Source organism: Scyliorhinus canicula, chromosome 17 (assembly GCF_902713615.1).
Source record: "Scyliorhinus canicula chromosome 17, sScyCan1.1, whole genome shotgun sequence".
Lineage (NCBI taxonomy): Eukaryota > Metazoa > Chordata > Chondrichthyes > Carcharhiniformes > Scyliorhinidae > Scyliorhinus > Scyliorhinus canicula.
The window spans coordinates 130,219,353-130,247,329 of NC_052162.1; the positions used below are offsets into that span (position 1 = coordinate 130,219,353).

At 48.7% G+C, this 27,977-nt stretch overlaps 2 protein-coding genes across 2 annotated transcripts; one reads left to right on the forward strand and one right to left on the reverse strand.

Moving 5' to 3' along the window:
* Positions 1–6,988: 6,988 nt before the first annotated feature.
* On the reverse strand, positions 6,989–15,440 carry LOC119951313 (zinc finger protein 239-like). Its single transcript, XM_038774404.1, has 2 exons — positions 15,344–15,440; positions 6,989–9,502 (listed from the first exon to the last, which is right to left on the reverse strand). Exon 2 carries the CDS (start codon positions 9,363–9,365, stop codon positions 8,469–8,471), a length of 897 nt encoding a protein of 298 aa, XP_038630332.1. The 5' UTR covers positions 9,366–9,502; positions 15,344–15,440; the 3' UTR covers positions 6,989–8,468.
* Positions 15,441–19,525: 4,085 nt separating this feature from the next.
* On the forward strand, positions 19,526–25,077 carry LOC119951305 (zinc finger protein 229-like). Its single transcript, XM_038774392.1, has 2 exons — positions 19,526–19,574; positions 20,139–25,077. Exon 2 carries the CDS (start codon positions 20,449–20,451, stop codon positions 21,640–21,642), a length of 1,194 nt encoding a protein of 397 aa, XP_038630320.1. The 5' UTR covers positions 19,526–19,574; positions 20,139–20,448; the 3' UTR covers positions 21,643–25,077.
* Positions 25,078–27,977: the final 2,900 nt, after the last annotated feature.

Genomic DNA, 27,977 nt, shown 5'->3' on the forward strand with positions numbered 1-27,977 from the left:
GTGGATAAATGTGAGGTTATCAGCTTCGATAGCAAAAATAGGAAGGCAGATTATTATTTGAACAGGTGTAAATTGAGAGAGGTAGATACTCAACAAGACCTTGGTGTCCTTGTGCATTAGTCACTAAAAGTAAGCGCGCAGGTACAGCAGGCAGTAAAGAAGGCAAATGGTATGTTGGCCTTCATAGCGAGAGGCTTTGAGTATAGGGATGGAGATGTTTTACTGCAATTGTATAGGTGTGGTGAGGCCAGTTTGTGAGCAGTTTTGGTGTCCTTATCTGAGGAAGGATGTTCTTGCTATGGAGGCAGTGAAGGTGAACCAGACTGATTCCTGGGATGGCGGACTGCCATATGAGGAGACTAAATTGGTTAGGATTATATTCATTCGAGTTTGGAAGAGTGAGAGGGGATCTCATAGAAACTCACAAAATTCTCACAGGATTAGACAGGTTATGTTCATTAATAATTTTCCCGATGGTGGTGGGGGGTCAGAACTAGGGGTCATAAATTGAGGATAAGGGTAAACCTTTTAGGACTGAGGTAAGGAGAAATTTCTTCACTCAGAGATGGTGAATCTGTGGAATTTGCTGCCACAGAAAGTAGTTGAGGCCAAAACACTGTAATTTCAAGAAGGAATTAGAGATAGCTCTTGGGGCTAAAGGGATCAAGGGATATGGAGTATTAGAACATAGAACAGTACAGCACAGAACAGGCCCTTCGGCCCTCAATGTTGTGCCGAGCCATGATCACCCTACTCAAACCCACATATCCACCCTATACCCGTAACCCAACCCCCCCCTTAACCTTACATTTATTAGGACACTACGGGCAATTTAGCATGGCCAATCCACCTAACCCGCACATCTTTGGACTGTGGGAGGAAACCGGAGCACCCGGAGGAAACCCACGCACACAAGGGGAGGACGTGCAGACTCCACACAGACAGTGACCCAGCCGGGAATCGAACCTGGGACCCTGGAGCTGTGAAGCATTTATGCTAACCACCATGCTACCGTGAGGCCCCTATTGAACTTGATGATCAGCCATGGTCATAAGGAATGGTGGAGCAGGCTCGAAGGGCCTAATGGCCTCCTCTTGCTTTCATTTTCTATGTATGTATGTACCGCAGCAGGAGCACCTCGTGCACATCTTCCCTCTGCACACCACCACTGGACATCAGCCATGACCTCATTCAATGGCGGAGCAGACTTGATTGGCCGAACGACCCACTTCTGCTCCAATGTCTTATGGTCTGAACCATATGGGGTTTTACAACAAGCAAGAATGGTTTTAATTCCAGGTCGAATCGTTAAAGAGTTTTATAGTTCCTCTGTTCCTCTGACCATATTGTCGGTACACCTACACCAGATGGAATGGAGTCGTTCAAGAAGGTGACTCACCTTCATCCGGGAAAATTCAGGTTGGACAACAACTCTCAGATCCCGTGAATAAAAGAAAAAGAAATCAGGGGCAGCATGATGGCGCAGTGATTAGCACTGCTGTCTCACGGCACCGAAAACCCTGGTTCGATCCCAGCCCTGGTCACTGTTGTGTGGAGTTTGCACATTCTCCCCATGTCTGCATGGGTCTCAACCGCCACAACCCAAAGATGTGCAGGGTAGGTGGGTTGGCCACGATAAATCTACCTGGCAATGTGGAAAATTGCCCAAGTGTCTCCTGTACACAAGAAACAGGACAAGAAACCCAGCCAATTACCACCCTATCAATCTACGCTCCATCAACAGCAAAGTGATGGAAGGAGTCATCAACAGTGAAATCAAGGGCGGCATGGTGGCGCAGTGGGTTAGCCCTGCAGCCTCACGGTGCCGAGGTCCCAGGTTCGATCCCGTATCTGGGTCACTGTCCGTGTGGAGTTCGCACATTCTCCCCGTGTTAGCGTGGGTTTCACCCCATGGTGGTTAGCATAAATGCTTCACAGCTCCAGGGTCCCAGGTTCGATTCCCGGCTGGGTCACTGTCTGTGCGGAATCTGCACGTCCTCCCCGTGTCTGCGTGGGTTTCCTCCGGGTGCTCCGGTTTCCTCCCACAGTCCAAAGATGTGCGGGTTAGGTGGATTGGCCATGCTAAATTGCCCGTAGTGTTCTAAAAAAAAGTAAGGTTAAGGGGGGTGGTTGTTGGGTTACGGGTATCGGGTGGATACGTGGGTTTGAGTGGGGTGATCATTGCTCGGCACAACATCGAGGGCCGAAGGGCCTGTTCTGTGCTGTACTGTTCTATGTTCTATGTGCAGGGTAGGTGGATTGGCCACACTAAATTGCCCCTTAATTGGAAAAAATTAATTGTGTACTCTAAATTTATAAAAAAAAAGTGAAATCAAGCGGCACAAGTCTATGAGGCCCAAGTCAGGAATGTAATGGGATACTTTCTCTGCTTGTCTAGATGAGTGCAGCTCCAACACTCAAGAACCTCAACACCATTCAGCAGGGTGGAGGCGTGGGCTTACGTACGGCGCTCTTTCCAAGAGCCGGTGCAGACTCGAAGGCCTCCTTCTGCACTGTAAATCCTATGATTATATAACAAAGCAGCCCGCTTGATTGCTCCCCATTCCACAAACATTCAAACACTCCAGTACAGTGGCAGCGTGTGTACCATCTACAAGATGCACTGCAAGATTCCTTGGTCAACACCTTCCAAACCCATGATCACTATCATCTAGAAGGACAAGAGCAGCAGATACCCGGGAACCCCATCCCCTGGAGGTTCCCCTCCAAATCACTCACCACCCTGACTTGGAAATATATCGCCGTTCCTTCACTGTCGCTGGGGCAGCATCCTGGAAATCCCTCCCTAACAGCACAGGGGGTGTACCTGCACCTCAAGGACTGCAGCGGGTTCAAGAAGGTAACTCACCACCACCTTCTGAAGGGCAACTAGGGATGGGCAAAAAATGCTGGCCTGACCAGCGACGCCCCACATCCCGTGAGTGAATTTTTAAAAAATTGCCCCTTAATTGCAAAAATTTAAGAAAGAGATGCTGTATCTGTTAACTGTAACGCTATTTCATTGCTGCTAATTCTGTGCTCAAAGTAAAGTCTGTTTTAATATTAAAGCTGTCTACTGGTCAGTTAGCATTCCTGTGGTGCAGTAACATTTCCTCAGTTTTACCAAATGCAAATAGTTGGGTTCTCATCCAGAATTTTTTTTTTTAAATAAACATTTTATTGAGGTATTTTTTACTATTATAACAATAAGCAATGTACTGAAACTATAAAGATAGTGCAAAAGCCGTCTCCCTCCCTTACAGGTCCCACCTTTATTAACCCCCTACTCTAAGCTAAACTAACCCTTCTGCTGACGATTAATTTTCCGCAAAGAAGTCGACGAACGGTTGCCACCTCCGGGTGAACCCTAACAGTGACCCTCTCAAGGCGAACTTGATTTTCTCCAAACAGAGAAAGCTAGCCATGTCCGATAGCCAGGACTCCGACTTCGGGGGCTTTGAGTCCCTCCAAGCTAATAGTATCCGTCTCCGGGCTACCAGGGAAGCAAAGGCCAGAACGTCTGCCTCTTTCTCCTCCTGGATTCCGGGGTCTTCCGACACCCCGAAAATCGCCACCTCTGGACTCAGCCCCACCCTTGTGTTTAACACCGTGGAAGTGACATCTGCAAACCCCTGCCAAAATCCCCTAAGCTTCGGACATGCCCAGAACATGTGGACATGGTTCGCTGGTCCTCCCACACATTTTGCACACCTGTCTTCCACCCAAAGAATCTGCTCATCCGGCCACTGTCATGTGAGCCCGGTGAACAACCTTAAATTGTATCAGGCTGAGCCTGGCACATGTTGCGGACGCGTTGACTCTACTCAACACATCCGCCCATAGACCATCCTCTATCTCACCTCCCAGCTCCTCCGCCCATTTGCACTTCAGCTCCTCGGTCTGCGTCTCCTCTGACCCCATAAGTTCCTTGTAAATGTCCGAGACGCTCCCTCCTCCTACCCACCCTCTAGAAACTACCCTGTCCTGAATCCCCCTTAGCAGTAGGAGCGGGTAAGGTCGACACCTGTTTACGTAGGAAGTCCCGCAACTGCATATACCTGAATTTGTTTCCCCTCGTCAACCCAAACATTTCCTCCAGCGCCCTCACACTCGGAAAGCTCCCCTCTATAAACATATCCCCCATCCTCTCAATCCCTGCTCTCCGCCATATCCGGAAACCCCATCCATACTCCCCGGGGCAAACCAGTGATTATCACAAATTGAGGACCAGACCGATGCTCCCTCTGCTCCCACATCTCCTCCATTGCCCCCAGACTCTCAGGGCCGCCACCACACGGGGCTGGTGGAGTACCGCGCCGGCAGGAATGGCAGAGGCGCAGTTACCAACGCCCCCAAACTGGTGCCCATGCATGAAGCCGCCTCCATACGCACCCATTCCGACCCCTCCCCCACCACCCACTTCCTGATCATGGCTATATTCGCTGCCCAGTAATAATTACTAAAATTTGGCAGCGCCAGCCAGCTCGCCCTCTCCCCGACTCCGCTCAAGCATTACTTTCCTTACCCGCGGGGTATTGCCCGCCCAAACAAAGCCAGAGATCACTTTGTTGACCCGTTAAAAAAGGACCGCGGAATAAAGATGAGGAGACATTGAAACACGAACAGGAATCTCGGGAGGACCGTCACCTTCACCGTCTGCACCCTCCCAGCTAATGACAACGGGAGCGCATCCCATCTCCGAAAATCGTCCTTCATTTGGTCTACCGGCCGGGCCAGATTTAATTTATGCAGCCGGTCCCATTCCCGCGCCACTTCAATGCCAAGGTACCGAAAGTTTCCCCCTACTAATCTAAACGGCGGCTCCCCCAATCGCCTCTCCTGTCCCCTCGCCTGGACCGCAAACACTCATCCGGGATCTTAACAAAAATTGGGCTTCTGGTCCGGGCCCCTAACATCCTACATTAGCTCTCAACCAAGTAATGCCTCAATTTTAAAACCCTCATCGTTATTTTCAATCTCTCCTCGACCTCACCCATCATCCCTATCTCCGTAAACCCCTCCAGCTCAAAAGCTCTCCGAGAACTCTGCACTCATATATCCCTGGCCCCCTGAACATCCTTGATTTTAGGTGCTCAGCCATCGATGGAAGTACTTGGTCTGAAGCTCTGGAATTCTCTCTCTAAACCTCTCTGCCTCCCTTTCCTGATTGAAGACCATTGCTAAAACTTACCTCTTTGACCAAGAATTCACCATCTGTCCTAACATTACCGTGTGTGACAAATTCTGCTTTAAAACATTCCTGTAAAGCCCCTTGGGGCATTCCTTTCATGTTAAGAATGCAAAATAAATACAAGTTGTTCTTATTTTGCAAAGCAAGATTCCACAAACAGCAGCTGACTGATTGTAATCGCTACAAAGTGAAGACGACCAACTCGACAGATAAATTAACAAGGATTTTATTGGGGGGAAACAACTGTGTACAGGACAGAGATAAGAGTGCTTTTGAACTCCACGACCCCCGAACTCCAACTGTCAACTTCAAACGTCAACTTCTAATGTTAAGCATTTGCCTCTCCGCGGATTGGCTCAATGGGTCATAAACCCCCTTCCAAAGGAGGCACATAACCACACTGATTGAGCAGTTGGAGGTGTGAGTTAAATCACGAACGTAGGTCCCACTGCACCAGGAGAACTCCCCTGCGGACAGAGTTGTTGAGCTATGCTTTTTTTTTTTAATTTAGAGTACCCAATTCTTGTTTTTCCAATTAAGGGGCAATTTAGCATCTCCAATCCACCTCACCTGCACATCTTTGGGTTGTGGGGGTGAAACCCACACAGGCACGGGGAGAGTGTGCAAACTCCACACGGACAGTGATCCAGGGCTGGGATGTTAACGTCCCAATTTAAGGGCAGCACGGTGGCACAGCGGTTAGCACTGCGCCCTCACGGCGCCAAGGTACCAGGTTCGATACCGGCTCTGGGTCACTGTCCGTGTGGAGTTTGCACATTCTCCCCGTGTTTGGGTGGGTTTCGCCCCCACAACCCAAAAATGTGCAGGCTAGGTGGACTGGCTACGCTAAATTGCCCCTTAATTGGAAAAAATGAATTGGGTACTCTAAATTTAAAAAAAAACTTCCCAATTTAATCTTTGGAGCAAAATCTACAACTTTAAATCGGCTGTAAAACAAGAGGAAAGTTCTCGTGTTCATTTCGAACCTTCCACACCCGCAGAACATCCCAAAGTGATCCACAGTCAATGGTGGATTTTGGAAGGAAGAATGGGGTGAGGTAGTATAACCGAAGTGGTGCAATTTTAAACAGAGTGCAGAAACAGAGTGACCTGGGAGCTGATGTACACAAATCTTTAAATGTGGCATGACAAACTGATCAAACGCTTTTGCTTTGCAGATAACCTGACTTTTGGCTTTATTAATGGGGCAGTGAAGAACAAAAGGCAAGATTCTGGTACTGACTCTGAATGATGATCTAGAACACATTGCATGAGTGACTGGAGGAAGCAGATCCCACAGCAAGTTTCAAACGTTTAAAAGGTTTGTGGACGATACCAAATTTGGACGAGTGGCAAACTGTAACTATAACAATACAAATTGCCTTTATTAGGACATCTCGTCTGGCAGAATAGGGAAATAAGTGGCAGATAGAATTTAATAATTTAAGGGGCAGCAGGGTAGCATGGTGGTTAGCATAAATGCTTCACAGCTCCAGGGTCCCAGGTTCGATTCCCGGCTGGGTCACTGTCTGTGTGGAGTCTGCACGTCCTCCCCCTGTGTGCGTGGGTTTCCTCCGGGTGCTCCGGTTTCCTCCCACAGTCCAAAGATGTGCGGGTTAGGTGGATTGGCCATGCTAAATTGCCCATAGTGTCCTAATAAATGTAAGGTTAAGGGGGGGGTTGTTGGGTTACGGGTATAGGGTGGATACATGGGTTTGAGTAGGGTGATCATGGCTCGGCACAACATTGAGGGCCGAAGGGCCTGTTCTGTGCTGTACTGTTCTATGTTCTAAGTGTGACGTGATGTATTTTTGGCAGGAAGCATTGGGACAGACAATACAGACTTGCTGACCGGTGTAAAGAGTGTACGTGGACCTGGAAGCGCATGTGCATCGATCTTTGAAGGTGGCACGACTCATTAAGAGAGAGGTGCATGAAGCAAATGCAATCTTGGGCTTCATAGATAAGATGGTAGCCATGACGTGGAGATGCTGGCATTGGGCTGGGGTGAGCACAGTAAGAAGTCTTACAACACCAGGTTAAAGTCCAACAGGTTTGTTTCGAATCACTAGATTTCGGAGCACTGCTCCTTCCTCAGGTGAAGGAAGAGGTGGATTCCACAAACACACATATAGACAAATTCAAGGATGCAAGATTATACTTTGTTATAAGGTGGGATGGCTGAAATTGTTCTCTTTTATGTCAAGATCAAATGTCTGTTGTAGACTTGTATCAGCAGTTCACAGGTTTCTGCAAACTCCCCCTCATTTTAAATGTAGATTATCATCAATTTACTTTCAAAAGATTTATTTTCAATAAATTAACCCCCCGTCTTCAAATGGTGGATTTAGGGCTGTCATGCAAACACATTAAACCTTTGCAGAATAATTCCCACAGTCATTTTCTGACTGGAAACTTAAACCAGCAATTTCATTTTCAGTGAGGAACAGATCCCAGTTTTACACCAATCTCTGATTTAACAGCACGTTTCCAGCATTCACCATTGCTCTCCCCGACTCTGAACACAGTTGTAAAGGAGCTTCTGTTCTGTGTCTAGGAGCTCTGAACCATGGAAGAGAGCGGCTGGGACACATCTCTTACACGCCTCAGGATTAACCCACACGGGGACATTGCTCTCAGTGAAGAGAGATGACAAAGACCAAAGTTCCGTTTCTCCCTCTTCTTTTAATTTTTCCAATTAAGGGGCAATTTAGCGTGGCCAATCCACCTACCCTGCACATCTTTGGGTTGTGGGGGTGAGACCCACACAGACACGGGGAAAATGTGCAAACTCCACACGGAAAGTGACCCAGGGCCGGGATTCGAGCCCTCCTCGGCGCCGTGACCCGTTTGTCCCTCTCAGTGTGACCCTGAAGGACTGCATCCAGGCTGAAGTTCTGTTCCAGCCGTGTGATCCTCCCGCAGATTGTCCTTTCTGAGCTCCAGGCAGCTAATGTTAAACACTCGGGTGGAAAAGACTAAAATCTAACAACAATGTTCAACACGAACACGAAGCTGCTTGTTTTCACAGTGATCCAGAATATTAAGCTCCAGCCCATTTAGAGGGATTGTTAACATTAGCAGAAACAAACTCTGCTGAGATTGTCCAGTATTTTCTCTTTTCGTTTCCGATTCCAGCATCCGCAGTAATTTGCTTTTACCTTTGTGTTTAATACGAAGCTGATTTGACAATTATCCAGAATCTGAACAATTTTACATGGGCTGCAGTTTATTCAAATCTTCAGAAACAGATCGCAATGGTCAGAATGAACATGGTTCAGTCCTGGGTGTGATTAACAGCAGCGACAACAGCGGAATCTGACCCCTGCTGTCGCTGGTGGATTTGTTTATGTGTCACCAGGTTGGAGGAACGAGTGAATCCCTTCCCACACACAGAGCAGATGAATGGCCTCTCTCCAGTGTGCAGTCGCTGGTGTCCCAGCAGGCTGAATTTTTGGGTGAATCCCTTCCCACACACGGAGCAGGTGAACGGCTTCTCCCCAGTGTGGATGCGCTGGTGCGTCAGTAGGTGTGATGAATGGGTGAAGCCTTTTCCACACTCGGAGCAGGTGAATGGCCTCTCCCCGGTGTGAACCCTCTGGTGCTCCACCAAACTGGATGACTGGGTGAATCCCTTCCCACACACGGAGCAGATGAACGGCCTCTCCCCAGTGTGAACTCGCTGGTGTTTCTGCAGGGTGGATGACTGAGTGAATCCCTTCCCACACTGGGAGCAGGTGAACGGCCTCTCCCCGGTGTGAGTGCGCCGGTGTGTCAGCACCTCACTTCTGCTTTTAAAACTCTTCTCACATTCTGAACATTGGAAAGGTCTCGTGTCAGTGTGAACACGTCGGTGTGTCAGCAGGGTGGATAATTGTGCGAATTCCTTCCCGCACACCGTGCAGGAAAATGGCTTCTCCCCCGTGTGAACTCGCATGTGCATATGGAGCTTGGATAGCTCGGTGAACCCCTTCCTGCACATGGAGCAGGTGAACGGCCTCTCCCCAGTGTGGCTGCGTCGATGAATCTCCAGCTGGGATGGGTAGTTGAATCCCTTCCCGCAGTCCCCACACTTACAGGGTTTCTCTCCAGTGTGATTGCGTTGATGGGTCTCCAGCTCAGATGGATAATTGAATCCCTTCCCACAGTCCCCACATGTCCATGGTTTCTCCATGGTACGGTTGTCCTTGTCTCTCCAGGTTAGACAATCAGTTGAATCCTCATGATCCTGATGAATCGAGTGACTGTGTCAGATTTTGATGTGATATTTGGTTTGCATCTCCCGTTTGTAAATCCTCCCATTCTAATCCCCTGCAAAAGGAGTTTACACTGAATTACTCAAAATATAGAGCACAGACACTAGCCATTCAGTTTGTTTCTCTGTTTATACTCCTCCCATTCCATCTGCCTCTTCTCAGCCATTCAAGTTATCTTTCTATTCCCTTTTCACTCGTGTTATCGTCTAGTTTCCTCTGAGCGATTCATCTCAATCACCTACTCTGGCAGCGAGCTCCACATTCTCACCAATCTCTGAGTAAAGACATTTCTCCTGTTTGGATGTGTTAGTGAGTACCTTGTGTTTACGGCTCAGGGTTTTTTGGATTCTCTCACAAGTGGAAGCATTTCTCTACATTGACATGATCCCACATGGGAAACTGGTCAGGAGAGGAGAGGTCCAAGGGAGAGTGACAAGTTGGTTCTAAAACTGATTCAATGGTAGGAAGCAAAGGTTCACGGTTGATGTGTATTTTTGTGAATGGAAGGCTGTCTCCAGTGAGGTTCTACAGGGCTCAGTTTGTTTCTCCAGGTTGGTACTTGGTACTTTGGTGGGGCTCGTTGGTCTGGGGTTATGATTCTCGCTTTAGATGTCTTAGTGTCGAAGTTTGTGAGAGGTCCCGGGTTCAAATCTCGGACGAGCCCTTTGTTGATGTTGGTAAGCGACATGTTTTCTGGGCAGCACGGTAGCACAGTGGTTAGCACAATTGCTTCACAGCTCCAGGGCCCCAGGTTCGATTCCCGGCTTGGGTCACTGGCTGTGCGGAGTCTGCACGTTCTCCCCGTGTGCGCGTGGGTTTCCTCCGGGTGCTCCGGTTTCCTCCCACAGTCCAAAGATGTGCAGGTTAGGTGGATTGGCCATGCTAAATTGCCCTTAGTGTCCAAAATTGCCCTTAGTGTTGGGTGGGGTTACTGGGTTATGGGGATAGGGTGGAGGTGTGGACGTTGGGTAGGGTGCTCTTTCCAAGAGCCGGTGCAGACTCGATGGGCCGAATGGCCTCCTTCTGCACTGTAAATTCTATGAACCAGGGCAAGTGATAGATTTGTTAGTGGGGGAGCATTTTGGAGATAGTGACCACAATTCTGTGACTTTCACTTTAGTTATGGAGAGGGATAGGTGCGTGAAACAGGGCAAGGTTGACAACTGGGGGAAGGGTAAATACGATGCTGCCAGACAAGAACTGAAGTGCATGAGTTGGGAACATAGGCTGTCAGGGAAGGACACAAGTGAAATGTAGAACTTGTTCAAGGAACAGATACTACATGTCCTTGATACGTATGTTCCTGTCAGGCAGGGAAGAGATGGTCGAGTGAGGGAACCATGGTTGACAAGGGAGGTTGAATGTCTTGTTAAGAGGAAGAAGGAGACTTATGTAAGGCTGAGGAAACAAGGTTCAGACAGGGCACTGGAGGGATCCAAGATAGCCAGGAGGGAACCGAAGAAAGGGATTAGGAGAGCTAAGAGAGGGCATGAAAAATCTTTGGTGGGTAGGATCAAGGAAAACCCCAAGGCCTTTTACACATATGTGAGAAATATGAGAATGACTAGAGTGAGGGTAGGTCCGATCAAGGACAGTAGCGGGAGATTGTGTATTGAGTCTGAAGAGATAGGAGAGGTCTTGAACGAGTACTTTTCTTCAGTAATGAGAGGGGCCATATTGTTGGAGAGGACAGTGTGAAACAGACTGGTAAGCTCGAGGAGATACTTGTTAGGAAGGAAGATATGTTGGGCATTTTGAAAAACTTGAGGATATAAAAGTCCCCCGGGCCTGACGGGATATATCCAAGGATTCTATGGGAAGCAAGAGATGAAATTGCAGAGCCGTTGGCAATGATCTTTTCGTCCTCACTGTCAACAGGGCTGGTACCAGGGGATTGGAGAGTGGCGAATGTCGTGCCCCTGTTCAAAAAAGGAAATAGGGATAACCCTGGGAATTACAGGCCAGTTAGTCTTACTTCGGTGGTAGGCAAAGTAATGGCAAGGGTACTGAGGGATAGGATTTCTGAGCATCAGGAAGGACACTGCTTGATTAGGGATAGTTAACATGGATTTGTGAGGGGTAGGTCTTGCCTCACAAGTCTTATTGAATTCTTTGAGAAGGTGATCAAGCATGTAGATGAAGGTAAAGCAGTGGATGTAGTGTACATGGATTTTAGTAAGGCATTTGATAAGGTCCCCCGTGGTAGGCTTATGCAGAAGGTAAGGGGCCATGGGATAGTGGGAAATTTGGGCAGTTGGATAACGAACTGGCTAACCGATAGAAGTCAGAGAGTGGATGTCGATGGCAAATATTCAGCCTGGAGCCCAGTTACCAGTGGCGTACCGCAGGGATCAGTTCTGGGTCCTCTGATGTTTGTGATTTTCATTAATAACTTGGATCAGGGAGTTGAAGGGTGGGTCAGTAAATTTGCAGACGATACGAAGATTGGTGGAGTTGTGGATAGTGAGGGGGCTGTTGTCAGCTGCAAAGAAACATAGATAGGGCAGGGGTGCCCCTTGTCTCCCCTGCTCTTCGCGTTAGCGATTGAGCCCCTAACCATGGCGCTGAGGGATTTGAAGAGTTGGAGGGGGATTGTGCGGGGGGAGGAACACTGGCTGTCGTTGTACGCAGATGATCTACTGTTGTACGTCGCAGATCTGGCTGAGGGGATGCCAGAGGTGTTGAAGATACTTGAGGAGTTTGGGGACTTTTCGGGTTACAAGCTCAATGTGGGGAAAAGTGAGCTGTTTGTCCTGCACCTGGGGGATCAGGAGAGGGAGATAGGTGAGCTCCCGTTGAAGAGGGCTGAGAGGAGCTTTAGATATCTTGGGGTCCAGATAGCTGGGACCTGGGGGGCCATGCACAGGCTTAACTTTTCGAGGCTGGTGGAGCAGATGGAGGAAGAGTTCAGGAGGTGGAACGTGCTGCCGCTCTCGTTGGCGGGAAGGGTCCAGTCGATTAAAATGACGGTGCTCCCGAAGTTTTTATTTCTTTTCCAGATTGGGACCATATTGATCCCAAAGGCTTTTTTCAAAAGAGTGAATAAGTCTACTCTCAGGTTCGTGTGGGCGCGGAAGGACCCGAGAGTAAGGAGGGTATTCTTGGAGCGAAGAAGGGAGGTAGGAGGTTTGGCGTTGCCCAACCTGTGTGGGTATTACTGGGCGGCGAATGTGGCAATGATTCGCAGGTGGGTGACGGAGGGGGAGGGTGACGCATGGAAGAGATTGGAGGTGGCGTCCTGTGTGGGTACGAGTCTGGAGGCTTTGGTGATGGCCCCACATCCACTCCCTCCGGCAAAGTACTCCACGAGTCCGGTAGTGGTGGCGTCCCTCAAAGTCTGGGGGCAGTGGAGGCGGCACAGGGGGGAAGTGAAGGCCTCAGTTTGGGCCCCGATATGGGGCAATCACCGTTTTGCACCGGGGAGAATGAATGGTGGATTTGGGAGTTGGCACAGGGCAGGCATCAGACAGATTGGGGACCTCCTCCTTGATGAGAAGTTCGCGACTCTGGAGGAGCTGGAGGGGAAGTGGAACGTCCCCCCTGGGAACGCTTTCAGGTATATGCAGATCAGGGCATTTGTTAAGTGGCAGGTGGCGGAGTTTCCGCGGCTGCCGCCAAGGGGGGTGCAGAATAGGGTGCTTTCGGGGACGTGGGTCAGCGAGGGGACGATCTCGGCGGTTATGGACATTTTTACTTTATTGACAAAATGGGACAATAAACATTAATAATTTAAATTTAAAAAAAAAGAAACATAGATAGGATGCAGAGCTGGGCTGAGAAGTAGCAGATGGAGTTTAACCCTGAAAAGTGTGAGGTTGTCCATTTTGGAAGGACAAATATGAATGTGGAATACAGGGTTAACGGTAGGGTTCTTGGTAATGTGGAGGAGCAGAGAGATCTTGGGGTCTATGTTCATAGATCTTAGAAAGTTGCCACTCAAGTGGATAGAGCTGTGAAGAAGGCCTATGGTGTTCTAGCGTTCATTAGCAGAGGGATTGAATTTAAGAGCCGTAAGGTGATGATGCAGCTGTACAAAACCTTGGTAAGGCCACATTTGGAGTACTGTGTGCAGTTCTGGTCGCCTCATTTTAGGAAGGATGTGGAAGCTTTGAAAAAGATGCAAAGGAGATTTACCAGGATGTTGCCTGGAATGGTTCCGGGTGGAACAAACCATTTCAAGGGGACATAAATTTAAGGTGAATGGTGGAAGATATAGGGGGCATGTCAGAGGTAGGTTCTTTACCCAGAGAGTAGTGGGGGCATGAATGGACTGCCTGTGGAAGTAGTTGAGTCGGAAACATTAGGGACCTTCAAGCGGCTATTGGATAGGTACATGGATTACGGTAGAACGATGGTGTGTAGATTAATTTGTTCTTAATCTAGGACAAACGTTCGGCACAACATAGTGGGCCGAAGGGCCTGTTCTGTGCTGTATTTTTCTATGTTCTATGATAATGAAGCTGTGGAGTGTAGGAAAATATCATTGGACTTGTCAGGTAGGCCAAGTCCCGTCTTCACACTAAGGATACCCTCTATTATGCTGTGTGGCACTGCCACTGTGCTAAAGGAAATAAATTCAGGACAGATCCAGCAGCTCAAGATTGGACATCTGGGAGAGGCTGTGGGCCATCGACAGCAGCAGAATTCCACAATCTCTAACCCCATGCTCCTCCCCCATTCAATTATTGCCCTCAACTCCGGGTTCAATGAGGAGTGGAGGTGACACCAGATCTATTGAGAAATACGGCTCCCATCTGGTGAGGACACGATACAGGACTACCAGTAGGCCAAATGACAGAAAGAGCCTGTGACCGACAGACAGAGAGAGCTAAGTGATCCTGCAATTAATAGGTCAGATCTAAGCTCTGCAGTCCTGCCACGCCGAGTGGTACATGGTAACGAATAATTAAGCGACTAAGCTGCCTCACAGCGCCAGGGACATGGATTCGATTCCGGCCTTGGGTGACCACCCATGTGGTTTTCACATTCTTCCCGTGTCTGTGTGGGTTTCCTCCGGGTGCTCCAGTTTCCTCCAACCATCACAAACAGAATTATAGAATTTGCAATATAGAAGGAGGCCATTTGCCCATCGAGTCAACACGAGCCCTTGGAAAGAGCACCCTACTTGAGCCCAAACCTCCACCCTATTCCCAATCCCCGCAACCCAGTAACCCCACCTAACCTTTTTTAAAATAAATTTAGAATACCCAATTCATTTTATCCAATTAAGGGGCAATTTAGCGTGGCCAATCCACCTACCCTGCATTTCTTTGGGTTGTGGGGGCGAAACCCACGCAAACACGGGGAGAATGTGCAAACTCCACACGGACAGTGACCCAGAGCCGGGATCGAACCTGGGACCTCGGCGCCGTGAGACCGCAGGGCTAACCCACTGCGCCACCGTGCTGCCCTCCACCTAACCGTTTTGACACTAAGGGGCATGGCCAATGCACCAAACCTGCACATCTTTGGACTTGTGGGAGGAAACTGGAGCACCCAGGAGGAAACCCATGCAGAAGCGGGAAGGGCAAACTCCACACATTCACCCGAGGCTGGAATTGAACACGGGACCCTGGAGTTGTGAGGCAACAGTGCTAATGACTGTGCCACCGTGCCACCCTGAACATATTCAGGCTAGGTGGATTGGTCATGATAAATTGCCCCTTCGTGTCCAGAGATGCCTAGGTTAGATGGGGTTACCGGGTTGCGGGGATGGGGCGAGGGAAGAGTGCTCTTTCGGAGGGTCAGTTCAAACTTGATGGACCGAATGGCCTCCTTCTGCACTGTGAGGCCTCCAAGGATTCTATGGATAAGCGGAGGAGGAAGCTCCCCAAAACCCCATCCTCAATTAAGATGCCCAGTGTGTCAATGCAAAAGTGAAGTTGAAAATATTTACCTTCCACATCCAAAAGCTCAGGTCCTGAAGAATTCAGTGACTCTATCAGATCTTGAGATGCTATTTGTTTTGAGATTCCTGTCTGTAAATCCTCCCCTTCTAAACCCTTCCCTCCCCCCCTTCTAAACCCTTCCCTCCCCCCTCCCTTCTAAACCCTTCCCTCCCCCCTCCCTTCTAAACCCTTCCCTCCCCCCTCCCTTCTAAACCCTTCCCTCCCCCCTCCCTTCTAAACCCTTCCCTCCCCCGTAAAGGAGTTTCAGAAACTATCCCTTTCAGTGCAGGATAAGAAATCTGTCTCCAGGCCTCAGAACGACCACGCATGCGCCCCGCTGCGCATCGCCCCGATCAAAGATGGCGGCTGCGCCTTGTTGCGCATTGCCCTTATCAAAATGGGAGTTCGTCCTGCTGCACATCGCCCCTATCAAAGATGGCGACTGCGCCTTGCTGCACATCGCCCCTAACAAAGATGGCGACACGAACTCGTGAGTTGCCCAGAGCAGCTGCGAATGGTCGGTGCAAACCAGGGGTTCTTTTCGGGGCTGTCGGCCCACATCTGATATATATGAAACTTAGCCGCAGGCTCTGCAGCATCATCAATTTTGCCCTATTAAGGGCAGCACGGTGGCGCTGTGGGTTAGCCCTGCTGCCTCACGGTGCCGAGGTCCCAGGTTCGATCCCGGCCCTGGGTCACTGTCCGTGTGGAGTTTGCACATTCTCCCCGTGTCTGCGTGGGTTTCGCCCCCACAACCCAAAGATGTGCAGGATAGATGGATTGGCCACGCTAAATTGCCCCTTAATTGGAAAAAAGAATTGGGTACTCTAAATTTAAATTTTTTTTTTGCCCTATTCGATTTGCCTGACTGCCTCGCTCGGGGCGGGGTTCATCCATGTCACTACTGTTGAGCACTGCGCAAGGGTTGTCCTGAAGAATGAAATAGAGAGAAAATGGGAGCAGGAGGAGGCCATTCGGCCCTTCAAGACTGTTCCGCCATGCATTAGGATCATGGTTGATCATCAAGTTCAATAACTAAAAAGTAAATTATGCGAATGCTGGAATCTGAAACTAAAAGAGAAAATGCTGGAAAATCTCAGCAGGTCTGGCAGCCTCTGTAGGGAAATTTGACAAGGGGTTATCCGGACTCGAAACGTTTGCTCGTTTCTTTCCCTACAGATACTGCCAGCCCTGCTGAGATTTTCCAGCATTTTCTCTTTTGGCATTGTGCTAGTCACCACTGTTGTCCTGTATTGTATATACTGCATACGAGGGTATTACGGTAAGGGCCCTGTACTATAGATACGGGGGTAGATCCCTGCCTGCTTGCTCCGCCCATTAGGCAGAGTATAAATGTGTGTGCTCACCGAACTGCAGCCATTTCGGCAGCAGCTGTGGGAGGCTCCACATCTCTGTGTAATAAAGCCTCGATTACTCTCTACTCCCGTCTCGTCGTAATTGATAGTGCATCAGGCATCAAGTTCAAAACGTTGATCCTGCCTTCCCCCACTCACCCTCCTCTCCCTTGATCCTCACCTCAATTCTAAAAGATTTACCCCTTATCCTCAAACTATGACCCCTAGTTCTGGGCATCCCCAACATCGGGAACATTCTTTCTGAATCTTAGTGAATCTTTCTGAATCAGTAAGAGCTTATTTAAATATATAAAAAGGAAGAGAGAGGCCAAAATGAACATAGGCCCCTTAGAGAATGAGACTGTGGAACTAATGATGGGGAACAAAGAAATGGCAGAGGAGTTAAACAAATACTTTGCCTTAGTCTTCACGGTAGAAGACACTAATAAAAATACGACATGATCAAGGGGCAGAAGGAGAAGGACAAAAATACAATAACTATCACTAGGGAAAATGCACGAGGGAAAATAATCAAACTAAAGGCAGATATGTCCCTGGACCTGATGGATTGCATCCTCAGATCATTATCTACAGAGATAGTGGATACACTGATAGTAATGTTCCAAGAATCCTTAAATTCTGGAAATGTCCCAGAGGATTGGAAAACTGCCAGGGCAACATCTTTATTCCAAAAGGGAGGAGATAAAAACTCAGGCCACAATCTAACCAAATGGGAACTGAATCTTGTAACAGCGCGTTTAGCCAGGTGTCTCCTGGCACACGCAGTGCCAAGAATTATCATGCTACCTACCGGGACTCTGGTTATATTTGGGTCCTCAACAAGGAACTCCCCGATGAGGTTGCACTTCATTCCGTTTCCTGCACTGAGGAGCCCCACTCGCCGGAACTCACCCACCGAACTCCCTCAAAAGCCTCCCACCCCCTGCATGGCACCCCCGGGCCCAATCTCCTGCACGGGAAAAATGCACCCTGGCAGTGCCCCGACAGCTGACAGTGCCACCTGGCCACATTGGCAGTGTCAGGCTGAGAGTATCAGGGTACCATACTGGCGTGATAGGGTGCCCAGCTGGCACCAGCAGTGTCAGGTTGCCACACTGCCAAGAGAATAAGCACCTGGAGGCCTCTGATCCCCTGGAAGACCCCCACAAGTGCCGTTCCATCTGGTCCCAGTTTGTGGAGATCAGCACTGAACGGCGCTCGCCCGAGATCTCCCCGAGGCAAGGGGGTTAGATCCCAATGCCTTGTGTAGATCAGGGAGTGTGCATTTGAGAGTGTATTAAAGGCAGACAAGGTATCTCACTCTAATATGCAGATTTGTAAAACAGTGATCCCGCCCACAATTCAGACCGCAACGTCTCACGAGAGCGTGTTGGATCTTGGGAGGCATGGTGAGCTGGGTAGATCCCAGAAGAGGGATTTCCTGGCATCTACCGGCCGCGCCGCACTGCCTTTTGGGCAAAGTGGCTGGTAGATCGCGTCCCAGGTAACTTGGGGCAGTTAGCTTAACATCTGTCATTGGGAAAATGTTTGAGTCCATTATAAAGGATGTAATAACAGGGCATTTAGAAATAGAGAATATAATCAAGCAGAGTCAGCATGGCTTCATGGAGAGAAACCAAGGTACTGCACAAAAGGCTACTTAATAAGATAAGAGTCCATGGTGTTGGGGTAGAGAATGAACATGGATCGAGGATTGGCTAACTGATCGAAGACAGAGTGTTGGGATGAGAGACATTTCAGTATGGCGACCTGTAACTAGTGGAGTGGATCCCATAAGATCCTTATGTGGCAACAATTATTTACAATATATATCAATGACTCGGATGTGGAAAGTGAATATATTATTGCTAAGATTGCAGATGGCACATAAACAGGGGGGAAGGCAAATGGTGAGGATGACACAATGAGGAATATAGACACATTAGGTGAGTGGGCGGACAGCACGGTGGCGCAGTGGTTAGCACTGCTGCCTCACGGCGCTGAGGACCCGCGTTTGATCCCAGCCCTGGATCACTGTCTCGTGTGGAGTTTGCACATTCTCCTTGTGTCTGCATGGGACTCACCCCCACAACCCAAAGATGTGCAGGTTAGGTGGATTGGCCACGCTAAATTGCCCCATAATTGGAAAAGAAAATAATTGAGTATTCTAAATTTATCAAAAAACTTTTTAAAAAGATTCAGTGAGTGGGCAAAAATTTAGTAGCTGGAAAATAATGTAGAAAAATGCGAAGTTATGCACTTTGGTCAAAAGAATAAAGGAGTTGAATATTATTTAAACAGAGAAAGACTGCAGAAAGCTGCAGCACAGAGGGACTTGGGAGTTCTCACGCATAACTCGCAAAAATCTAGTTTGCAATTACAGCAGATCAAAGGGAGGGCAAATGGCCTTTATTTCAAAGGGAATAGAGTATAAAAATGGGAAAGGCATGTTAAAACTAAAACTCTGCACTGGGTCCTGTAGTTCTAGGTCAGTAGCAAATGTTGAAATGTTTGCTCCACACCCACAGGGTTTCATCTGTTTGAAGCCACAGACAGAAAGGTCCAGTTTTCTTCCGGAGTTTGAGACAAAGCAGCTTTCAAACTGATACAGGGCCTCAGCCAATGAGGGAGATCCGGGGTCAGCCCCGCCCCTCATTCACTCCGAACCAGCCGTTCCCGCTCGGGCCTCCAGTCCCGCCTTCCTCTTCCTATTGGTCGGAGCTGCCGTCAATCACGCCCGAGGTATTGTGATGTGGGGCATGCGCCATGCGGTCTCGACCCCAGGATTCCAGTGCGCAGGCGCAGTCAAAGTGTGGAGCATGCGCATTGTGATTGGTGGTTTGGGCCCTTGTTTGTCCCGGAGAAGCGGAGTCAGCGTCAGGCGGTGGGTGGGAGGATTTGGAAACACTTTGTGGGTCCGCAAACCCTTCACCATCTTCTCCCTCCCTCCCGGGAACAGGCCCAGGTTAACGGGCACCATCCTGCTTCACACACTGGAGGGTGGTTCACATCACAGGATGGGGGAGGGGGGATAATAAATAAGAGCTGACACTTTGCACCCAAATCAATGAGGACTCTGATTTCTGGCAAGGAAGGAAACCCTGGCAGGTGGGCGGGGAGGATTCACAAACACCCGCTGGAGGCCCCACCCCCCCTCCCCCAATAAGACCCATTGGTTTTATTGTCAGTCTGCAGACAGGAGCTGGAGAACTGAACCCAGGCAGAGGAGAGGGAGGGAGAAAACTGGGAGTGGAGGAAAGAAATGGTGCAGATGGTGAGATGGGTTTGCATTTCAGTCCAGGGAGGAGGGAGAGTGTGTGGGGCGGGGATTTATAGCTTTGGGGAGGGACAAGAGAGGGAAAAAATTGTTCCAGAGAAACTAGAATTGTCTGTTCAGAGTTTCTACCTTGGATTTGTAAATTGATGATTTTGTAAACTCTTTTTACAGGATATTGTTGATCGTCACATCAAGATCTCCCAGGGCCACTTGATTCACCGGGACTGGGATTTCATCGACTTTTGAGTGTGGAAGGAAAACTGTGTGTCTGATCTGTGTGTGGGAGAACATCTCAAACATCCATGTGACTGGAGAAACAGAGTCACACACACACTGAGAGGGATAATAGCAGTGCCCTGACAGTGTAAAGAATTTTAACTAGTTGGACAGCTTGAAAAAGCACACCGTGTTTGCAGTTGGAAGAACCCGTACACGTGGTCTGCGTGAGTTGAGGCTTTAACTGATCATCCTGGAGAAACGCATGGATACCGGCAATGTGGAGAAACCATGGAAATGTGGGGACTGTGGTAAAGGATTCAATTATCCATCGCAACTGGAAATCCATCGACGCAGTCACACTGGAGAGAGGCCGTTCACCTGCTCTGTATGTGGGAAGGGATTTAATCAGGCATTCACCCTAACTGCGCACCAGCGAATTCACACTGAGGAGAAGCCGTTCAGCTGCCCTTCCTGTGGAAAGCGATTCAGGCAGTCTTCTACCCTCACTGCACACCAGCGACTTCACACCGGGGAAAGGCCATTCACCTGCTCTGTGTGCGAAGAGGGATTCACTTATTTAGCTAGCCTTCGATCACACCGACGAATTCACACCGAGGAGAAGCCCTTCGTCTGCATTTCTTGTGGAAAGAGTTTCCGGCAGTCGGGCACCCTCACTGCACACCGACGACTTCACACTGGGGAGACACCGTTCAGCTGCACTTGCTGTGGAAAGCGGTTTAAGCGTTCGGGCGACCTCGCAGCACACCAGCGAGTTCACACCGGAGAGAGGCCATTCACCTGCTCCGAGTGTGGGAAGGGATTCATTCAGTCATCCCACCTGCTGACACACCAGAGAATTCACACTGAGGAGAGACCGTTCAACTGCACTTGCTGTGGAAAGAGGTTTAAGCGTCCAGCGGACCTCGATGTACACAAGCGAGTTCACACTGGTGAGAGGCCGTTCACCTGCTCTGAGTGTGGGAAGGGATTCACCAATGCATCCATTCTTCTGCAGCACCAGCGAATTCACACTGAGAAGAAGCCATTCACCTGCACTTCTTGCGGGAAGAGTTTCAGGCAGTCATCCAATCTCACTGCCCATAAGCGCATTCACAGTGGGGAGAGATCGTTCACCTGCTCTGTGTGTGGGAAGGGATTCGCTCATTCTGCCGGCCTGCTGTTACATAAACGCACTCACACCGGGGAGAAGCCATTCACCTGCTCTGTGTGTGGGAAGGGATTCACTCAGTCTGGCAACTTGCACTTACACAAGCGCATTCATACTGGGGAGAGGCCATTCACCTGCTCTGTCTGTGGGAAGGGATTCATTCAGTCAGGACACTTGCTGACACACCAGCGGGTTCATGCTGGGGAGAGGCCGTTCATCTGCTCTGTTTGTGGCAAGAAATTCATTCAGTCAGGACACCTGCTAAAACACCAGCGAGTCCACCAGTGATTCCCGAGGTTGGACTCTGCTGTTTTACTGCTGTTAATCCCGTTTAAGATTGACAGAGTCAGACCATAGTAGGCATGTTCCTGCTGATGGTGATCCCTATAACTGGCTGGAGTTCAATATTCTGAGGAGATCACTGATTTTCGAGGCTGCAGTGTCCCAATCTTTCCCCTAAATTCAAGAACTCTCGGGCAGCACAATGGCGCAGTGGGTTAGCGCTGCTGCCTCACGGCACCAAGGTCCCAGGTTCGATCCCGGCTCTGGGTCACTGTCCTTGTGGAGTTTGCACATTCTCCCCGTGTTTACATGGGTTTCGCCCCCACAACCCAAAGATGTGCAGGGTAGGTGGATTGGCCACGCTAAATTGCCCCTCAATTGGAAAAAAATAATTGGGTGCTCTAAATTTAAAACAAAAAATTCAAGAACTCTCAGCAGGAACTTGTTTGTAATACAATTATGAAGTTATATTTGAATCCTATATTGACCTTTGGGGCAATTTCTACAATTCCGTGTCCAAAAGGATCTATTTATTAATATCTCCAATTAGAAGGTGCTGTTTAATCCTTGCTGACAATTCTTCCCGACTTGTGCATTCTTCACAGCGACATCTCTATTGTGGAATTAAATTATCAAGGGACATGAAACAAAATGGTGGAATATTTTAGACATATCGATAACAGCTTCAACAATTGACTTGGATATTGATTAAGTTTGGAAGCGGCTGAGTTGAATCATTCCTGACGCAGCAGCAGCAACATTTGGGAAAGGTGGAACCCACAACAAAGACTGGTTTGAGAGCCACTCAGCAGAGTTGACATCTGTCATTGAAGCAAAAAGCAAAGCTGACTTGACGGACAACATAAACCCAACAGCTGGAACACTGCATCATGTAAAGGTAGCCAAGGCAGTTGTGTAAAGGACAGGGAGAGTTTGTGCAAGTAAACAGTGTAGCAGCTTACATCAAGAAATCCAAACTGCTTGTGAAATCTACATGCTGTGTATGATGAGATCAAGAGATCCCTTGGTCCGACCATCACCAAAGTTGCCCCCTACCTCCCTCTCTGAAATCGGCAGATGAAGTTCTCACCGGCAGATGTAAACCGATACCCCCACTGGGTTGAACACGACTGTGAGCTCTGTGAGACGGACATTTCCCAGTCTCTGTCTGAGTCTCCTGAAGCTTCCTGTCATGGTTGAGTTGGACAAGGAACCCTCATCATTTGAGCTGGAAAAGGCCATTGGTTGCTGAGCAAACAGAGAGGCTCCCGGCAAGGATGGAATTCCAGCTGAACTCGAGCACGTAGAGTCCCGTCGACTGCACAGCTGCACGACAACCTCCTCCTTCAATCTTGGGAGATAGGATCAGCTCCATAGGATATGTGCAATGCAAAAACCACAATATACAAAAACAGCGGAGATTGCAAAACTACAGGGACTTCTTGCTCCTTGGCATTACTGGGATGACCCTCACTAAGGACATGTTTAAAAGATTAATCTACTTGCAGACTGAGTGTACACAGAAGTACGGTGGGGTTTCTCTGCTGGCAGATCTGCAGTGAACATGATCTTCTCCACACACCAGCTACACGAGAAGTGAACAATTGGGATTTAATCTAAAATGCTGCCAGCTCCTGTACTGAGAAAAGTGAAATGTTCTAATTACTGAGTGAAAATAAACCTTTAAATGTGAATCGCAATTTACTGGTGGAATTGGAAACGGCAGGGAAAGGTTTGATTCCGTCTAAGAAGGTCGAAGCTTTTGTGGATCCGTGAAATTTAAAGTTTTATTTCTCTTCAGTTTTATCCCAGTCATTTGAAAAGATGCCTGAAGAAAGAAAAAAAGAAACAAAAGCCAATCATGTTTGGGCTGAGAAAAATGCAAAAAAAGAAGAGGATAAACCAAGTTTAAAATGGTGCTTCTGTTCCTCTTCTGTCTGAAAATAAAGTCATGGAAATTTGGCTCAATTGTGCACATCGGAAATGTTTACTCCAACCTTTTGCACACAAGCAGAGAAGTGAAGCCTCTCCACTGACAGACAGAGCCAATTTGAATCGTAGAATTTGCCGTGTAAATTAGGATGTATCCCATTTGTTACCTTTCAAAGTACTTGAGAAGGGGAAATTATGGGAGTTATCTCCAAACTGATTGAAAAGCCCTCTGCCTCTGCTCTGCAGACATGTTATTCTGAGATATTGATTTGGACAGTAAAGTTCCTCCAGGGCTCAAGAATGAGATAGGATGACAACTCACCTGTGCCCCACTGAAAGGTGGGGGAAGAAATCACCCCGCCAGCCGAGTATAGTTCATGGAATCTGTCCATCTATGGAGGAGAGGGGGAGCGGAGGGGAGGATGGTGCTTTTAGTGGTGATGGTACTGGATCAGTAATCTGGATGCCCAGTCTAATACATGGGGGACATGGGTTCAAATCCCACGTTGGGAGTTGGTGGAATTTGATTAATTGAATCTAGAAGAATTTGCATGTGGTTCATGGATGAATCTACTGTCCAAATACTACGGTAATGTGCTTGACTCCTGCCTGGCCTCTGACATGGTTTTTAAAAAGAAATTTAGAGTACCCAATTTTTTTTTCCAATTAAGGGGCAATTTAGCGTGGTCAATTCACCTAGCCGGCACATCTTTTTAGGTTGTGGGGGTGAGACCCATGCAGACAAGGAGAGAATGTGCAAACTCCACACGGACAGTGACTCGGGGCCGGGATCGAACCCGGGACCTCAGCGCCGTGAGGCAGCAGTGCTAGCCACTGCGCTGCCCTAGGAGTGCACAGATGTGACTTGTGTGGTGCACTTCACATGCAGAAATGCAGGGCGAACCTGCACTGGGGAGCTGCTCGGAAAACAGAACAACATTGAGTGGTTCATGTGGTCAGCGGAACGCCTTGTGAATCATCAAGATACTGACACATACTCCACAGAGAAACTGATTTTAAAACAATCAGGGTGGAATTAAACGCACTGGTATCCATCAGAGGGAGTAAAATTAAAGAAGGAACCAGAATCTGTATTTTAAAAATATCCACAAGGTGGTTGAAGGTGAACAGAAAGCTGGAGAATGTTTAAAGTCCATGTATGAACGTCTGTTTGAACCGGATGTATTTGCAACATGTCAATAATTTGGGACCTTGTGGGATGGTCTGTAGGTGGGGAGGATGTATCCAAGTCGATAGTTATCACATTTTACTGGAAAGGTGTTTACATTCATTGTTGGCGGTCGCTCAAGGATCTGTGTTGCCAATTCGGATAATTCTGGTTGCTTTAGTATGTTATTGACGGTATGTAATCAAGAAATTAGGAAAAGGGGTGGCACAGTGGTTAGCACTGCTGCCTACGGTGCTGAGGACCCGGGTTCAAATCCCAGCCCTGGGTCACTGTCTGTGAGGAGTTTGCACATTCTCCCCGTGTCTGCGTGGGTTTCACCCCCACAACCCAAAGATGTGCAGGTTAGGTGGATTGACCAAGTTAAATTGCCTCTTAATTGGAAACAATTAATTGGATATTCTAAATTTATTTTAAAAAAAGAAATTAGGAAAAGAAGGTCATAGCTTAGAAATAGAATGTGTTAGTCAGAAATCAGTTGTGGAAAATCAAAGGATATTTCCTGCGCATGGTTGGGAGATCTGTAAGAAACCACTCCAATAATCTTGTAAATGTTTAAGGAGCTGTTTTAATATTATAGGAATAGCTGTGTCTCTTATGCACGTTCTCCCGATGTCTGCATGGGTTTCCTCCGGGAGCTCCGGTTTCCTCCCACAAGTCCCGAAAGACGTGCTTGTTAGGTGAATTAAGGGGGAGAAGGGGCGGGGCTCCGACCCCGGGGGGGACAGGGGAGGAGGGGCTCCGTCCCCGGGTGGGGAGGGGGAGGGCTCCGACCCCGGGGGAGGGGGGGCTCCGATGGGGCCTGGCCCACGATCGGGACCCACCGATCAGCGGGCCGGCCTCTTGCTCCCCGAGCCTATTTTCTTACGTGCCGGCCCCTGAACTCCCACGCCATGTTGCGTCGGGGCCGGCACGTTGATGGAGGCCACCGCGCAGGCGTGGGTTGGCGCGTCGCACAGTTCGCACCGGAATGGGAGGCTGGAGCAGTGTTAACCGCTCCAGCGCTGTGCTTGCCCCCTGTAGGGGCCAGAATCGGTATTCCCAGTGGCCCATTCATGCTGTCGTGAACGCGATAGCGTTTCCGATTGCGTGGACACTCTGCCGCCGAATGGGAGAATCCCGCTCTCTGAATTCTCCCTCTGTGACCCAAACAGGCGCCGGAATGTGGCGACTGGGGGCTTTTCACAGTAACTTCATTGCAGTGTTAATGCCAGCCTACTTGTGACAATGAAGATTATTACATTATAAAAGATAGCTTCCTGGGTTGATAGACACAGGATACCTGATTGTTTTAAAATCAGTTTCTCTGTGGAGTATGTGTCAGTATCTTAATGATTCACAAGGTTGTCTCGTTCCGGTGACCACATGAACCACTCAATGTTGTTCTGTTTTCCGAGCAGCTCAGTATGTCTGGGACCTGTTCCCCAGTGCAGGTTCGCCCTGCATTTCTGCATGTTAAGTGCACCACACAAATCACAACTGCGCACTCATAGGACAGTGTACACTTGTTATATCTGCCGAGGCCATGTCTCTAGCATAGAAACTGAGATAAGACAGACTTGATGCCCGGGGAGGGGGTGAAATCTCATGGCTTATATGTAAAGCAACTGTCTGGTTAAATATTAAACAGATGTCCGAGCAAAAGATGAGCCACTCACTGACTTTAGAGATTTCTGATAGGAGTAGGAGGGATTCCTTGAATGTTTGTTCCTGACTAATGGACGATTGAATAAGTAATTGAAAAGAAAAGAAATCCCAGGAATAAAGTACACGAACGGGCTTTTGAGAGGAAAAGGTCTTCAGATAAGAAAGAACTTATCAAAGTGATCAAAAGATAAAATTGCATGGAATTCCTACAGTACAGAAGGAGGCCATTCGGCCCATTGAGTCTGCAGCAGCCCTCTGAAAGCATCCTACCTAGGCTCACTCCCCCAACCTATTCTCGTAACCCCATAACCCCACCTAAGTGCATATACCTGTGATGTGGAGATGCCGGCGTTGGACTGGGGTGAGCTCAGTAAGAAGTCTTACAACACCAGGTTGAAGTCCAACAGGTTCGTTTCGAATCACTAGCTTTCGGAGCACTGCTCCTTCCTCAGGTGAATCCTGAGGCATATACCTGGACGCTTAAGGGGCAATTTAGCATGTCCAATCCACCCAACCGGCAATTCTTTGGACTGGGTGGAAACCAGAGCACCTGGAGGAAACCCAGAAAGTGCAAACTCCACACAGACAGCCACCCAAGTCTGGAATTGAACCTGTGTCCCTGGAGCTGTGAGGCAGCAGTGCTCACCACCGTGCGCCCCCCCCCCCCCCCCCCCTTGCAGGTTAGGTGGATTATCTGTGCTTAAATTGCCCCTTAGTGTCCAAAGATGTGCAGGTTAGGTAGGTCACGGGGATTTGGGCCTCGGTACGTACTCTTGGAAGGGTCGTTGAAGACTCGATGGGCCGAATGGCCTCCTTCTGCACTGTAAATTCTATGAATGGCCTCCTTCTGCACTGTTGTGATTCTTTCAATTATGTGTTTTGACTTGCTCAAGGAGTCTGAGAAAAGAAGAAACTGCCACGCCCAGGCATGGAGACCCGTTTAACTATCTGTCTGTTCCGGGATCAGCAAACCATTCCGCGGAAAGCACCGCCTTCGGCAATGGAGGTCAACATTGCCCTGATCAGGGACTGCCAACCATTCTGAGGAGACTGTCACCTCCAGCCCTGGAGATCAGCATATTCCCCCTGCCTCTCCCACCATCTGTCCAATCTGGGAACAGTAAACTGTTCTCACCTCTTGTGGGGTTTGTCTTTTCTGCCTTTTAGCACATGTATTTAATTTGCTGCTTCTTAATAAACGGATTTGAATCGCCGATGATTTCGACCTCCTGAGTTTTTTTTTCTAGCTTTCTCCGTGTTTCAGTTTCTCACAGATTTTTTTTTTAATGTAGAAGGAGACCATTTGGCCCATCGTGTCTGCAGTGGCTCTCTGAATGAGCAGTTCACCTCGTACCATTCTCCTGCTTTCTCCTTGCATCCTGACCCATTCTTCTTTTTCAGATGACCGTATAATTCCCTTTTGTGACTGCTCGCAATTGAACCTGCCTCCAACACACTGAGGCAGTGCATTCCAAACCTTAGCCTGTGTGTGGGCAGGGATTCATTCGCTCAGTATCCTGCCTCATTGAACATCAACTTGTTCACACTGAAAAGAGACCGTTTAACTGTTTGCAAT

Excerpts from the sequence above, each read along its gene's own strand:
- LOC119951313 (XM_038774404.1), bottom strand. The coding sequence starts at position 9,365 with ATGGAGAAACCATGGACATGTGGGGACTGTGGGAAGGGATTCAATTAT.
- LOC119951305 (XM_038774392.1), top strand. The coding sequence starts at position 20,449 with ATGGATACCGGCAATGTGGAGAAACCATGGAAATGTGGGGACTGTGGT.